The sequence below is a fragment of the Hyla sarda genome, chromosome 7, assembly GCF_029499605.1.
Source record: "Hyla sarda isolate aHylSar1 chromosome 7, aHylSar1.hap1, whole genome shotgun sequence".
Lineage (NCBI taxonomy): Eukaryota > Metazoa > Chordata > Amphibia > Anura > Hylidae > Hyla > Hyla sarda.
The window spans coordinates 39,436,003-39,448,397 of NC_079195.1; the positions used below are offsets into that span (position 1 = coordinate 39,436,003).

At 41.9% G+C, this 12,395-nt stretch overlaps 1 protein-coding gene across 4 annotated transcripts in view; it reads right to left on the reverse strand.

Moving 5' to 3' along the window:
- The window catches only part of CRTAC1 (cartilage acidic protein 1), a 661,264-nt gene that overhangs the window by 239,569 nt on the left and 409,300 nt on the right, over positions 1 to 12,395 (reverse strand). For all 4 annotated transcript variants that reach the window (XM_056531343.1, XM_056531341.1, XM_056531342.1 and 1 more), the window contains exon 5: positions 5,210 to 5,366. In XM_056531343.1, coding sequence (XP_056387318.1) covers positions 5,210 to 5,366 — 157 coding nt within the window. The remainder of the gene's footprint in view (positions 1 to 5,209; positions 5,367 to 12,395) is intronic.

Consider the following 12,395-nt stretch of genomic DNA (forward strand, 5'->3'; position numbering starts at 1 on the left):
GTCTGTTAAGGCTCCTGATAGATATATCTGCCATGTTGTGGGAATAAGCACCCGCTCACGGCGAATATATCCATCACTGCTGCGGCTGGGTAGCTCAGTGTGTCCGCTCATGACTGCCGGCGGGAAATCCGCCGCTATGAGTGGACACACAAAGCTACCCAGCCGCAGCAGGGAGCTCATTACCGTGACTGCTGCATAATGTGTAGGATCACATGGTGGACATCCGCAGCATATTACATGCTGGGGATGTCCGCCAATGCGATCCTACACATTATGCATTTTTTAAAATTAGATTAATTTAATAAATGTATTTGTAATATATATATATATATATATATATATATATATATATATATATATATATTATTTTTTTATTTTTTTATTTTTTTTACACTTTTATTACATTTTTATTTATTTTTACACTTTTATTTTATTAATTTATTTATTTTTACACTTTTTAATGCTTTGGAATACTTAGTATTCCAAAGCATTGCAGTTATATGCTGCCTGTCCTTTCAGGCAATACCCAGGGCAGACCTGGGGGTCTTTGTAGGACCCCTGGCTGCCCAGGTATGCAGCAGCACCCCGCGATCGCGATGCGGGGTGCTGCAGGAGAGACAGAGGGAGCCCCCTCCCTCTGTCAGAACTCCTTACAGCGCGCGGTCACTTCTGACCGCGGCTGTAAGGGTTAAACTGCCGGGAGTGAAGTGAACTTCACTCCCGGCAGTGCGGCAGTTCCCGGCCAGCCGCGTATTACACGCAGCACCCCGCGATCGCGATGCGGGGTGCTGCAGGAGTGACAGAGGGAGCTCCCTCCCTCTGTCATAACACTTACAGCCCGCGGTCACTTCCGACCGCGGCTGTAAGGGTTAAAACTGCCGGGACCGAAGTTTACTTCGGTCCTGGCAGTGCAGCACGGTCCCAGCTGTGTGATACAGCCGAGTCCCTGCCGCGATCTCGTGGGTGCACTGGGCAGCACCCACGAGAAGAATGGACGAGTATAGACGTCCAGGTGCGGGAACGCCCGCCAACCTGGACGTCTATACTCGTCCTTGGTCGTTATCGGGTTAAGGGTCGTCCCGCTGACCCTTGTTCCCGCCTTAACAGGATTCCTTGCTCCATGTTCTTACTAGTGATGAGCAGTCATATTCGAATTCGCGATATTTCACAAATATATAGAAGAATATTCGTCCTATATTCGCGAATTTTGCGTATTCATTATATTCGCATATTTGTGTATTCGAGGAAGAAAACAGTGAGGGGGTGGGCAACTTTACTATTGGTTAATAGGGATGATGTTGATAACCTCTGACAAGTGAAAAGAAGGAATATGCGGATATTCACACATGCGAATATTTGCATATGCGAATATTCACATATGCGAATATGCACATATGTGGGAAAAAAGTGAATATTCGTGATTTTGAATATATAGCGAATATATTCGCAATATTCATGAATTTGCAAAATTCGTGATAAAAATTTGAAATGCGAATATTCACACCCAACACTAGTTCTCACATGTAAATCCGCCATTTTAGATGCCCTGGAGCCGGGCCCGCACTGAATGGAGTTTAATTAAGAGATTTGCGCGATCAAATCACAGTGATATTTGCATTCGTTACGATTCAAATTTTTCCTGAAATTCGTAACCAATTCGGATTCTTCAGATTCGATTCGCTCATCCGTATCTAAGATAAGCACGGGTCCTTCCTAAGCATGGCTATTACTGTCTGGCATGTAAGCACTAAAATCACCTCATGGTGGCTAACCCCTTAATTTCTACAGGAGCAAATGCATAAGTGTCAATTTTGGTGAAGACTTCATACAATTTGATGTTGTGGATTTTTGTTGCAAATATGGATGGAAAATCTGTAGCATATCTGCCTCAGATGAACTGGCTGTCTAATATTGGGCTACAGAGCTGCTGACAAGTCAATTTGTGCATCAGATTCAAAAACTTTATACATCTTTGTACATATAGGCAAAACATTAACCTATGTAATATAATTCATGTTATTAATGTTTTATCTTCTTTTTATTGAAATCATGGCTTATAAAAAAAAAAAAAGACCACTAGGGGTCCCCATACCATCAAGAACATAATTCTGTCTGGCTGCAGCATCATCTTTGTCCCAGCTGATGCACAGGCTGGGACAAAGTCCAGAAAATGAGGATGGGACTAGCACTCCTCTGTGCTCACTCCTGTCCTGTCAGACTACAGCATCAAAACAGAGAGCAGGGGGTTACAGAGAAGCCTGCAGTGATTGAAGAGACCCAGCACAGCACAGCAGAATCAGGGAGAAACTGAATGCATGGTGAGTAAGGGCGGGCTCAGTGCTTGTCTTCCTGAACAGTGGATCTCAGAAAGGGTGAGCAGCAGAATGGAGACATTTTTTTTTAAATCAGAATACAGAAGCTAGACACATTGAAAATACATACAAAGCATCTGCATGACCCAGTGAGTAACGTATAGAAGCATTACTACTTATACTCTCTAGAGGTGGTTGTTAAACTTGGGACCACCCCTTGTAGCTCAACGTGCTGTATTAGACAATTTCTGTTTGAATGAGAAATCATTAGGAAACAAAGTATTTTAGAATCCCCATCCTATCCCCAGATCTTTTCATAATGATAAAAAAAAAAGCTATTAAAAGAAAAAGTTGCAGATTTTAACCCCCCAAAGAAACATAAAAAATTGTTAAATGTCATAGCAATGGGCAAATAAATGAATTGATTTGGTATTTCACTTGCAGGATACTTCAGAGTTAAATATATACTGCAGGACTGTAATTCTCTAGGATATGAGGTTCTGAACATGAAGTACCGCAACCCCTGAAGCTGCAAATCCCTTATAGTCCAGATCAATCATGGCAGGACTCAGGAGCTTTAAATGCATCATTTATACCCGGCTCAACTTTTAGAATACCTCCTGCAATCTATTACATGAAAGGTGTTTAAGCCATTTGTATTTTTGTCACTGCCAGGTACAGACTGTAACCACATAAAGATATATAGTCTACATTGAAGAGAACAATAAATGAATATATATATATATATATATATATATATATATATATATACTGTATTTTTCGTCATATAAGACGCTCCGGCATATAAAATGCACCTAATTTTATAGGATAAAAATCTAGAAAATAAAGATTTTGAACCAAATACAATGTAAAGTATAGGACAGTGATCTTCAACCTGCGGACCTTTAGATGTTGCAAAACTACAACTCCTGCTGGGAGGTGTAGTTTTGCAACATCTGGAGGTCCGCAGTTTGAAGACCACTGGTGTAAGAGGTAGTACTCGCCTGTCCCCGCCGCTCCGGACCCGTCACCGCTCGTCACCACTGCCCTGGATGTCGCCCTCTATCGTTGTCGCCGTGTCCCTGTCGCTCAGGAACGTCTCTGCTGCCCGGTATCCTCACTCTTCGTCGCCGCCATGATGTCGCTACGCACGCCGCTATGCACGCCGCTCCTATTGGATGACAGGACGGCGTGCGCGACGATGTGATGACGACGAAGGAGAGCGCCGGCCATGCAGAGGATCCCGGCACGGAGCAGACACCGAGGAGGCAGGTAAGGTCCCTCCCGGTGTCCTGTAAGCTGTTCGGGACGCCGCGATTTCACCGCGGCGGTCCCGAACAGCCCGACTGAGCAGCCGGGTTAGTGTCACTTTCACTTCAGACGCGGCGGTCAGCTTTGATCACCACGTCTGAAGGGTTAATACAGGGCATCACCTCGATCGGTGATGTCCTGTATTAGTCGCGGGTCCCGGCCGTTGATGGCCACAGGGACCGTCGCGATAGGTGTGTATTCGCCGTATAAGTCGCACCAACTTTTCCCCCCCAGTTTTGGGGAAGAAAAAGTGCATCTTATACGGCGAAAAATACGGCATCTATTAGGGTTATTGATGCTTGTCATGTACAATAACAGGATTCTAAATGGCACATGGTGGATGTGGGCCTGGTGTAGGAGCTTCAGGTGAAGATTCTGTGTACATGTAAAATCAGAGGGGTTGTCCAGTGATTTCATTTTGCTATAAAAAGTGGTCAAGTTGGGCAGAAGGAAATAGGAAATAACATTCATTTGACCGATCTCCTATAGCCGCCCATCTGACGGTGCCCTGTTCTACTGCTCTGCATTTTCTAGTTTTTATCTTAAACACAAGGAATTGCCCTTTATCCAATCACTGGCTGTGCAGTGTCCCACTGCGTGACATTTAGCACTACATGGTTGTCGGACAGATTGCCACCCCCTCCAAATTGTACCTTATTTCTTTTCACTTGTGTCCTATGCCTATTTTGGAGTCTTCCACTTACAATGTAAATAAAATGTATATTGTGTATTTTGCTGCCACCTAGAGGTTATTTGTTTAACAGGAATGGAGTAAACCACTAGCAGTAGTTAGCCAGCCTCCATGGGGCAGAAAGCCCTTTAATTGAGAGGAGGATTTTCTGTCTGTGGAGTTGGGAGTTAGTTCAGTTCGGTATAGTAGTGAAACATTCAGTTTGGTGTAGAGAGACCCTAGGTCACATGGGACCTTCATCCAGTGGATACTGCCAGTAACCCTTAGTAACCCAGAAGTACCATTTCACTCCGAAGGCCTCCTATATTTCTCAAGCATCAGCATTACCTATTCAGTTGCTAGTTGTCAAAAACCAATCAGTATTTAGAGCCAGTAAAAAAATTGTACATTTACATCACCGCATTCCTGGACCTGTTAGGGCTTCAGGTCAAACCTGGTCATCATAGCATAGTAGCTGAAGTGGATTCAAATATTTCCCTGCACCCCACAGTTGGGCATTGTAGAGTGTCAGTGAAACTACAAGAGTCAAATGTATCCTTTGTTGGTCAACCGGTGTGCATCATAAACCCCTTTTTGAGTACAATTATCTGTCTAAAGGTTGAGCAGGAGAGACTAAAGGAATAAAGAGCTATGAATTGTTCCTTTTTGCTAAAAATCTGGATTGTCTAATGTGGCACTTTAAAAAATAAAAATCACTGGATATCCGCCTAAAAACACAGCTCTACCTTTCACTTTCTGTGTACAAACATGTGGATGCTGTATCCAAGGCCAACATGATGTCATAATAAAACTCATCATAAATTACATAGTTGCAGATACCTCCTCATGGGCAGTGCAGACGCATCCATATTTTTTGATACAAAAGTAACTCTATATAACGTAAGTTCAACCTTACCTGTATACTTATTTACACCGGCTTCAGCTGCTACATTTGACAATATGATTATTCCATTAGCTAGGTCGCTGGCTGCCTCGTCGAGCTCGATTAAGGCGTGGGGGCCCACTTTGCGGTCTGCGTAGTTTGCAATATAGATGGAGTATCTTCCAGTGCCCTTAAAGGGAAAGCAGAAAAATATTCAATAAAACCTCAGCTTCTGTTTGATTCAAATATACCTGTTTCTTATATAATGTACACAACAAATCAAATGGAATACAACTATCCCCTGCTTGTTTCACTTTGATTTACATTAGTCCAGCCAATATGGTTGACAGATCTCCCTTTATAGCAATGGATTCATTCTACAAGTGGGTGAGGAAGTAGGACTCAGGCTTTCTCTATGAGTGGGAAGGGGAAGGCTTTCTCTTTAAAGGGGTACTCCGATGCTCAGGGTTTGGAACAAACTGTTCCGAACGCTGGAGCCGGCGCCAGGAGCTTGTGATGTCATAGCCCCACGCCCTCATCAGCCGTCATGCCCCCTCCCATAGACTTGCATTGAGGGGGCGGGATTTCATGAGGGGGCAGGACTAAGACATCACGAGCTCCCAGCAACGACTCCAGCATTCGGAACAGTTTGTTCCAAACGCTGAGCAGTGAAGTACCCCTTTAAGTGGGTGGGGAAGAAGGGCTGAATGTCCTTCTCTATGAGGGTACCTTCACACATACGCAGATTTGATGCACAGGATTCTGCTGCAGATTTCAAGTTAAACTAAATGACTGAGCACAGCTTCTAATCGGCAGTTACAAATCCTGCGCATCAAATCTGCGCAGGATCCTGTATGTGTGAACGTACCCTGAGTGAGTGAGGGGAGGAAAGGCTAACAGGCTTCCTCTATGTGTGGGTGGGGAAAGCAGGACTCACAGGCTCTCTCTATGAGTGGGCAGGGGAGGAAGGACTCACAGGCTTTCTGTAAGAGTATAATAAATTATAACAAAACAACTATTTAGATGAAGCACTGCAGATCCCAGATAATTCCAATGGATGATTAGATAGTAAGCATCTAGGGGGAGATTTATCAAAACCTGTCTAGAGGAAAAGTTGCCCAGTTGCCCATAGCAACCAATCAGCTCGCTTCTTACATTTTTAACAAGGCCTCTGCAAAATGAAAGAAGCAATCTGATTGGTTGCTATGGGCATCTCAGCAACTTTTCCACTGGACAGGTTTTGATAAATCTCCCCCTAGTCTTTATCTCAGTATAAGAATAGTACAGTAAGGACACATTTAAGGGTTTATAGACCCCTTTATCAGATTAATCTATGCTTTTACTGGAATAAAGATCATCTGCTTACTACTCATTTGATCATCCATTGAAATTATCTGGAATCTGCAACGCTTTATCTAAAGTTTTTTTTTTCTTTCTATTATTCATCGGTCTATATACAGGATTGTATGCGCCCCATTCCTTCTGTCCCTGAGGCTTGTCAGCACATCCCTATACTCCTACAACCCCCTTCTGTTGGGATGATATGCGCACAATTCTGCCTTCAGTGTGAGAGGCCAATCTACGGATACTGGAAGCCTGTGCTAGCATTTCTCCTGCGGTGTATATAGTAGTATATAGCAGTATATAGAGAAGAGGGTTGCATTGACAATCCAACACAATGGGCAGCACATTGAACACATTTTATAAGTGGTCAGAAACTTGTAAATAACTCATGAAAGAATAAAGTTACGTTAAAACCAAGCACATCATTGTTTTCCTTGTGAAATTCCCAATAAGTATGATGTGTCACATGATCCTCTTCCTATTGAAAAAACAAAAGTTGGATTCAAAATGGCCAACTTCAAAATGGCCGCCATGGTCACCACCCATCTTGAAAAGTTTCCCCCGTTCACATATACTAATGTGCCACAAACAGGAAGTTAATATCACCAACCATTCCCATTTTATTACGGTGTATCCATATAAATGGCCCACCCTGTATTGGGAAACCTAAAGATCCCAGCCTGGGCACAATGTGCCTGTGGGTGGAGTGGACAGGGGAGGAAGGGCTCAAAGGCTTTCTCTGTGTATATAACAAACAAAAGTTATAATAAGACACACAACCTAAGGACACGTTTGAAGACAAAAGTAGCTTTGTTTTTCTCTTTCTGGATAATTCTTTTACATAGAGGGAAGGCACACACTGAGGCGAACATAATTGATCCTAAGCTAGTTTACTGTTCCTTCCCAGCCATTATATTGCCCCTTCCTTCTGTGGACCATCACAGTATTGTCACTAAGGAATACACCTATTTGTACGACAATCATAACATGAAGCTGCATGGGGGCTCAGTGGCCAGTGCCTAGAAATTTTTCAGTAGATTATAAATCCGACCTTTTTTAATGGGGGGCAGCCTTATGGGGTTCACCAGATGAGAATTAAGTACAAAGTGTACATCACTATAGATATCAACTAGCAAGTACAACAAATGGACCACTCAGTCTGGCCCATTATAGTACAAGAACAGTGGCAGTACCCAGAATGGAAAGATGTCGCTGGAGCACAAAGAGGTTTATTTATTACAGCTTTCTGGGCATTATTATTTTTCTATACAATGAGATGCCTATACGAGAAAATGGCGAATAGGAAAAACAAGCCTTGCGTATTCATCTTTAGTAGATGATTTGGTTGAGAGGCAAGACCTATCCACAGACACTATGCATAGCTTTTGTATAGTTGAATGAAACAACACCTTGAAGAAAACAATTTCCTGGGAACACGCTCTTATCTTGTAGCAGCAACCATGTCATTTATTTTAAGTGCATGGTATACAATATAGAAAAGGTACTTAAAAGGAACGGTAAACCTATAGTCAGCAGCTTATAGAAGAGGAGCTTTTAAAATAAGAGCTTATTACGCAGGAAAAATACACTGCAATTTACTAGAATTATTTGCATTGTTTACAGGCAATATCTAGGGGGTTCGCCATGGATGTAGAGCAATGTATTGAATGATAAGGTATTACTGTTAACAAGGCCTGTGTACTCCCTAATGTTTATTTTAGTGTTTCACAACCATTGTGCCTCCAGCTATTGAAAAACTACAATTTCAAGCATGCTCAGACAGCCAAAGGTAATTCCTAGCATTAAACTTCTAGTGGAACCAAAAAGGTATTGCCCATTCAGAATCAAATTTTGCACGTGAGTTGCCCTTATGGATTGGCAACTTTGCTGGGTATTAGGATTTGATCAGAGAAAAAAATGGAAAAAGAGCCACTCTAGTAACTACTGGGTATTTCTTTTGAAAGGGGCATATACCTCCATAGTCTTACACAGTTCAATTAGTGATAAATCTAGGGACACACCCTGTTGACAAGGTAAATCTAGGGACACACGCTGTTGACAAGGTAAATATAGGGACACACCCTATTGACAAGGCAAATCTAGGGACACACCTTATTGACAAGGCAAATCTAGGGACACACCTTATTGACAAGGCAAATCTAGGGACACACCTTATTGACAAGGCAAATCTAGGGACACACGCTGTTGACAAGGCAAATCTTGGGGCACACCCTATTGACAAGGCAAATCTAGAAAGACACCCTGTTGACAAGGCAAATCGAGGGACACACGCCGTTGACAAGGCAAATCTAGGGACACACCCTTTTTACAAGACAAATCTAGGAACCCAGTTGTCAACGTATTCATACATTTCCAGGAGAAACACAGGGTGACAGAAAGTAGAGTTCTAAGAAAAGGTGCTTCAGAAATTGTTATTTTATGCTCAATATAATGTCATGAGAGGTGGAATGCCCTCTTTAAGGAACAATGATGGACAGAGGGTTTGGGTTCCTTCAAAAGATAGACACTTTGGATGTGTTATGGGGGAGGATAGAGCTTTGTAACAATGTAGACTAGATTAGGGGGCGGTGGGAAGGATTTGATGTATCTTGTGGAGTTTCTATTTAAAGGAACAAGTTAGATCATCTCCGGAGAAGCGCACGGCAAGTCATGCTCGTTTCATTTATTGCCCCATCAGCTTGCTATGTAAGGCAGTAAAAGGAAATTGAAATGCTCCAGACCTAACTTGCTTAAAATGCCTCTTTCTATTGTTTACGCACCGACTTTCCTTTCCACGGCCCAAATGAAAAGCACGGCAATAAGAAAGCCTTCCAACCATAGGCAAAGCTATATATGCAGCACTTGTAATTCCAAGTAAATGAGAGCCGCAGTATTGTATGGTTATCCTGCCTTATCTAAAACGTAATGAACATGTTACGGCGTAATGTTCTGAGAACCTGATGTACACTTTTATGGCGGCAGAATAATTTCTGCTAATCTGTTTATTGCATTATTGTTTTAATACCCGAAGTTACGCCCCATGTTCATCTTCTGTTTAGCTACGGATAGCTGTTTTTGAGATAAGGGACAAGGCAATGGTCTGGGGCCCGATACCGTATGTTCATTTCAATGAATTGTAATTCATGGATATCGTGATGGTACCTTGTAAAATAGGCTATTACAAAAGGATTTTGTAGGGTTCAATAGTAGAAAAGCCTTCACATGTAAGAGACATACATCCACTTACAGTGATATATTGGCGCTTCAATGCAGTAAAAAGCGTTCAGCCATATAATCCCCTCTTAGCCATTTTAAACATTTATCTCATAGCCATGGAGTATTGAATAACACTTGAAAATGTAAGCTGGAAAGCAAATTACAAAAGATATCTCTTATTAATTCAGGATGTGTATAAGGAACTTCTTTATATAAGCTAATAGGGCCATCACATGCAGCTGGAAGAGAGGCGGGAGGACAGATTTATGCAGCAAAAGGAACATAAACAGACACAATGAAGATGGTTCATTTGCATTTGCATTGTAATACAAACCCTAGTATTCAATTCTTATAAATGCAACCCTACAAGAAGGTGTCGTGGTATAAGGCCGGGTCACATAAGGTTGTTATGTTTTTGAGTTTCCGCAGTGTGAAGACCAACAAAAATGTCCAGATTTATTAAATAATTTATCAAAGAATTGATTTATTCTATTTTTTACCTTTAGTATATGACATTGCTTCAATTATGGGCAATCTTATTAGTCTTTGTTGTTATCATAAAACACAAAGTACATAGCGATAAGATTTAATAACTTATTTATGAGTCACCTAGAGATGAGTGAATCTTCTAAAATGTGTTTTCTTGAATATTTTCATGAACTGGCCATGAACTTCATGAAATTTGTGATTTGGATTTTACAGACAATTTGCATTCCTACAGAAGCAGGGATTGCATGCTCATCATAAGTGATGATGCACATGTCCTGGGGGAAAAAAAGTGTGAGAACTCACCCAAGATTTCCACTCAAGGGCTTGTATTGCAGGATTAATGGGAACAGTGTCCCTGCTGTGGAAAAAGTGCAGGAACTCCGTTCCAATGCATTCTTGCAGGACTTCAGTCCTATCATAGCATCACCACTTATATGCAGGTAACCTGACATTCAGTGTGTACACTGCATCTTTGTTGCTCAGTGGACAGGAGGCATTCTGTAGGCATCGAGTGGCAAAGGATAAAGTGAGGCATGCATTTGTTTTTGCAATGTACAGAAGCCCCTACTCCTAAATAGGATGTGCCTAAAATGAATCTTTAGAATTCAGAATTGGAAAAAAAATGTAATTTTTGGGAGGAAATTCCAAGCAAAATTGTTTTGTGCAGATCAGATTAACTCATTACTAGAATTAAACCAAAAGAAACAGATCCTAGTGGACATACTCTTGTAGGCCATTCTAAAGTTGACCATACTGTACATTTGGCCACTGCTGTCTCTTCCCAATACACATGGTTGCTTGGATTAACATATGTTCTGAACTTGAAGGAGTAGTTTATTTCATAGATAACAAAGAAATGGGGAAGTTAAAATCCCATTTGCTGATCCTTTTCTTGCTCTTTCAACATCATCTGTCGACAGAGAGTTCAGAGTTTACCATACACATCAGATGGTGGTCTGGTTCCCCTTAAAATTAGCAAGTGTGGCTTGCACATATCCTCTGTAGGAGGAACATGATGAAAATGTGTTGCAATTTTTTTCTGTATTTTTATTGATATATTAGAAAAAAAAGCATATAAAGTATATAAAAAAAATCTCCCATCACCTCCAGTGTTGCCTCTGGTTCAAGCTCCAGTCCCCAGTGAGGTTTTCTTCCTGCTTCTGGGGGTTGACACACAACACTGCAGCTCAGCTACTCGCCGTCCGGTAGTGATGTTCTGCCTCTACCATAATTAGTCTGATAAGCAATGTGATGTATTGGGTGTCCGGGCCCAATACATCATATTGCCACTAAGCCTATCATCAGCCAAAGTGGGACATTGCTCTGGCTGGCAGTTAGCTGAGGTGGAGTGTTGCTTGTTGACCCCCAGAGGCAGAAGGAAAACCGCACCAGGGACTGGAGCAGGACACCTGAGGCACGGTGGGGTAGGAGAGTAGAGGTTTGTTTTTTCATATACTCCAAGAGGAGGAGATGGGTAAGCTGCATCTAGGAAGCTCTGGTACCAGAAAAATAGAGGCAAGCGGTAAAAAACCCAATACAGCCAACCCTCCACTCTCTATGACAGCCTCCCAACTCATCGGTTGGTGGAAAGTCCGGTGGTTAGTGAGAGCCTGGCTCACTTTAGTCTAAAGTGCATAGACACCTTTATCCCTGTTTTTTCTGTTATTCATTACTGCACAAAGCATTTTATATGGGGAAGGGATTTAACAACTTGTTTAAAATAGTGGTGGGGACTTCTCCAAACCCATCTAGAAGAACGAGGTTCACTCAGTATATTTTTGTAAATTACTTAAAAGTCAGACTGTCTATATACATAAACAGAGGGAATCAAACAAATTGTGAGATCCAATGGAAAGACAATATTTGCTTTATTCTCTCTGAAATAATAATTGAAACTTTAGTTAGTAAAAGCAATTGGTTCTCAGGCAGACCGGCAGCTCGATAATACAATATATCTGCCTAAAAACTGTCCAATTATCAGCCCATAAGACAGACTTAACAATAAAAGGTGTTAAATATTACCTGTAACACAAGCCACACCAGAGAGGCAGCGGGAGATTAGGTAGGTAAACAAGTGGCTCAGAAACTAGGGTAGGAAGGAGGGGTTTGGGTTCATGGAGAATTGTCCGACTTCTCTGCTGGATACCGGCTCTACCGTAGGGACGGGCTC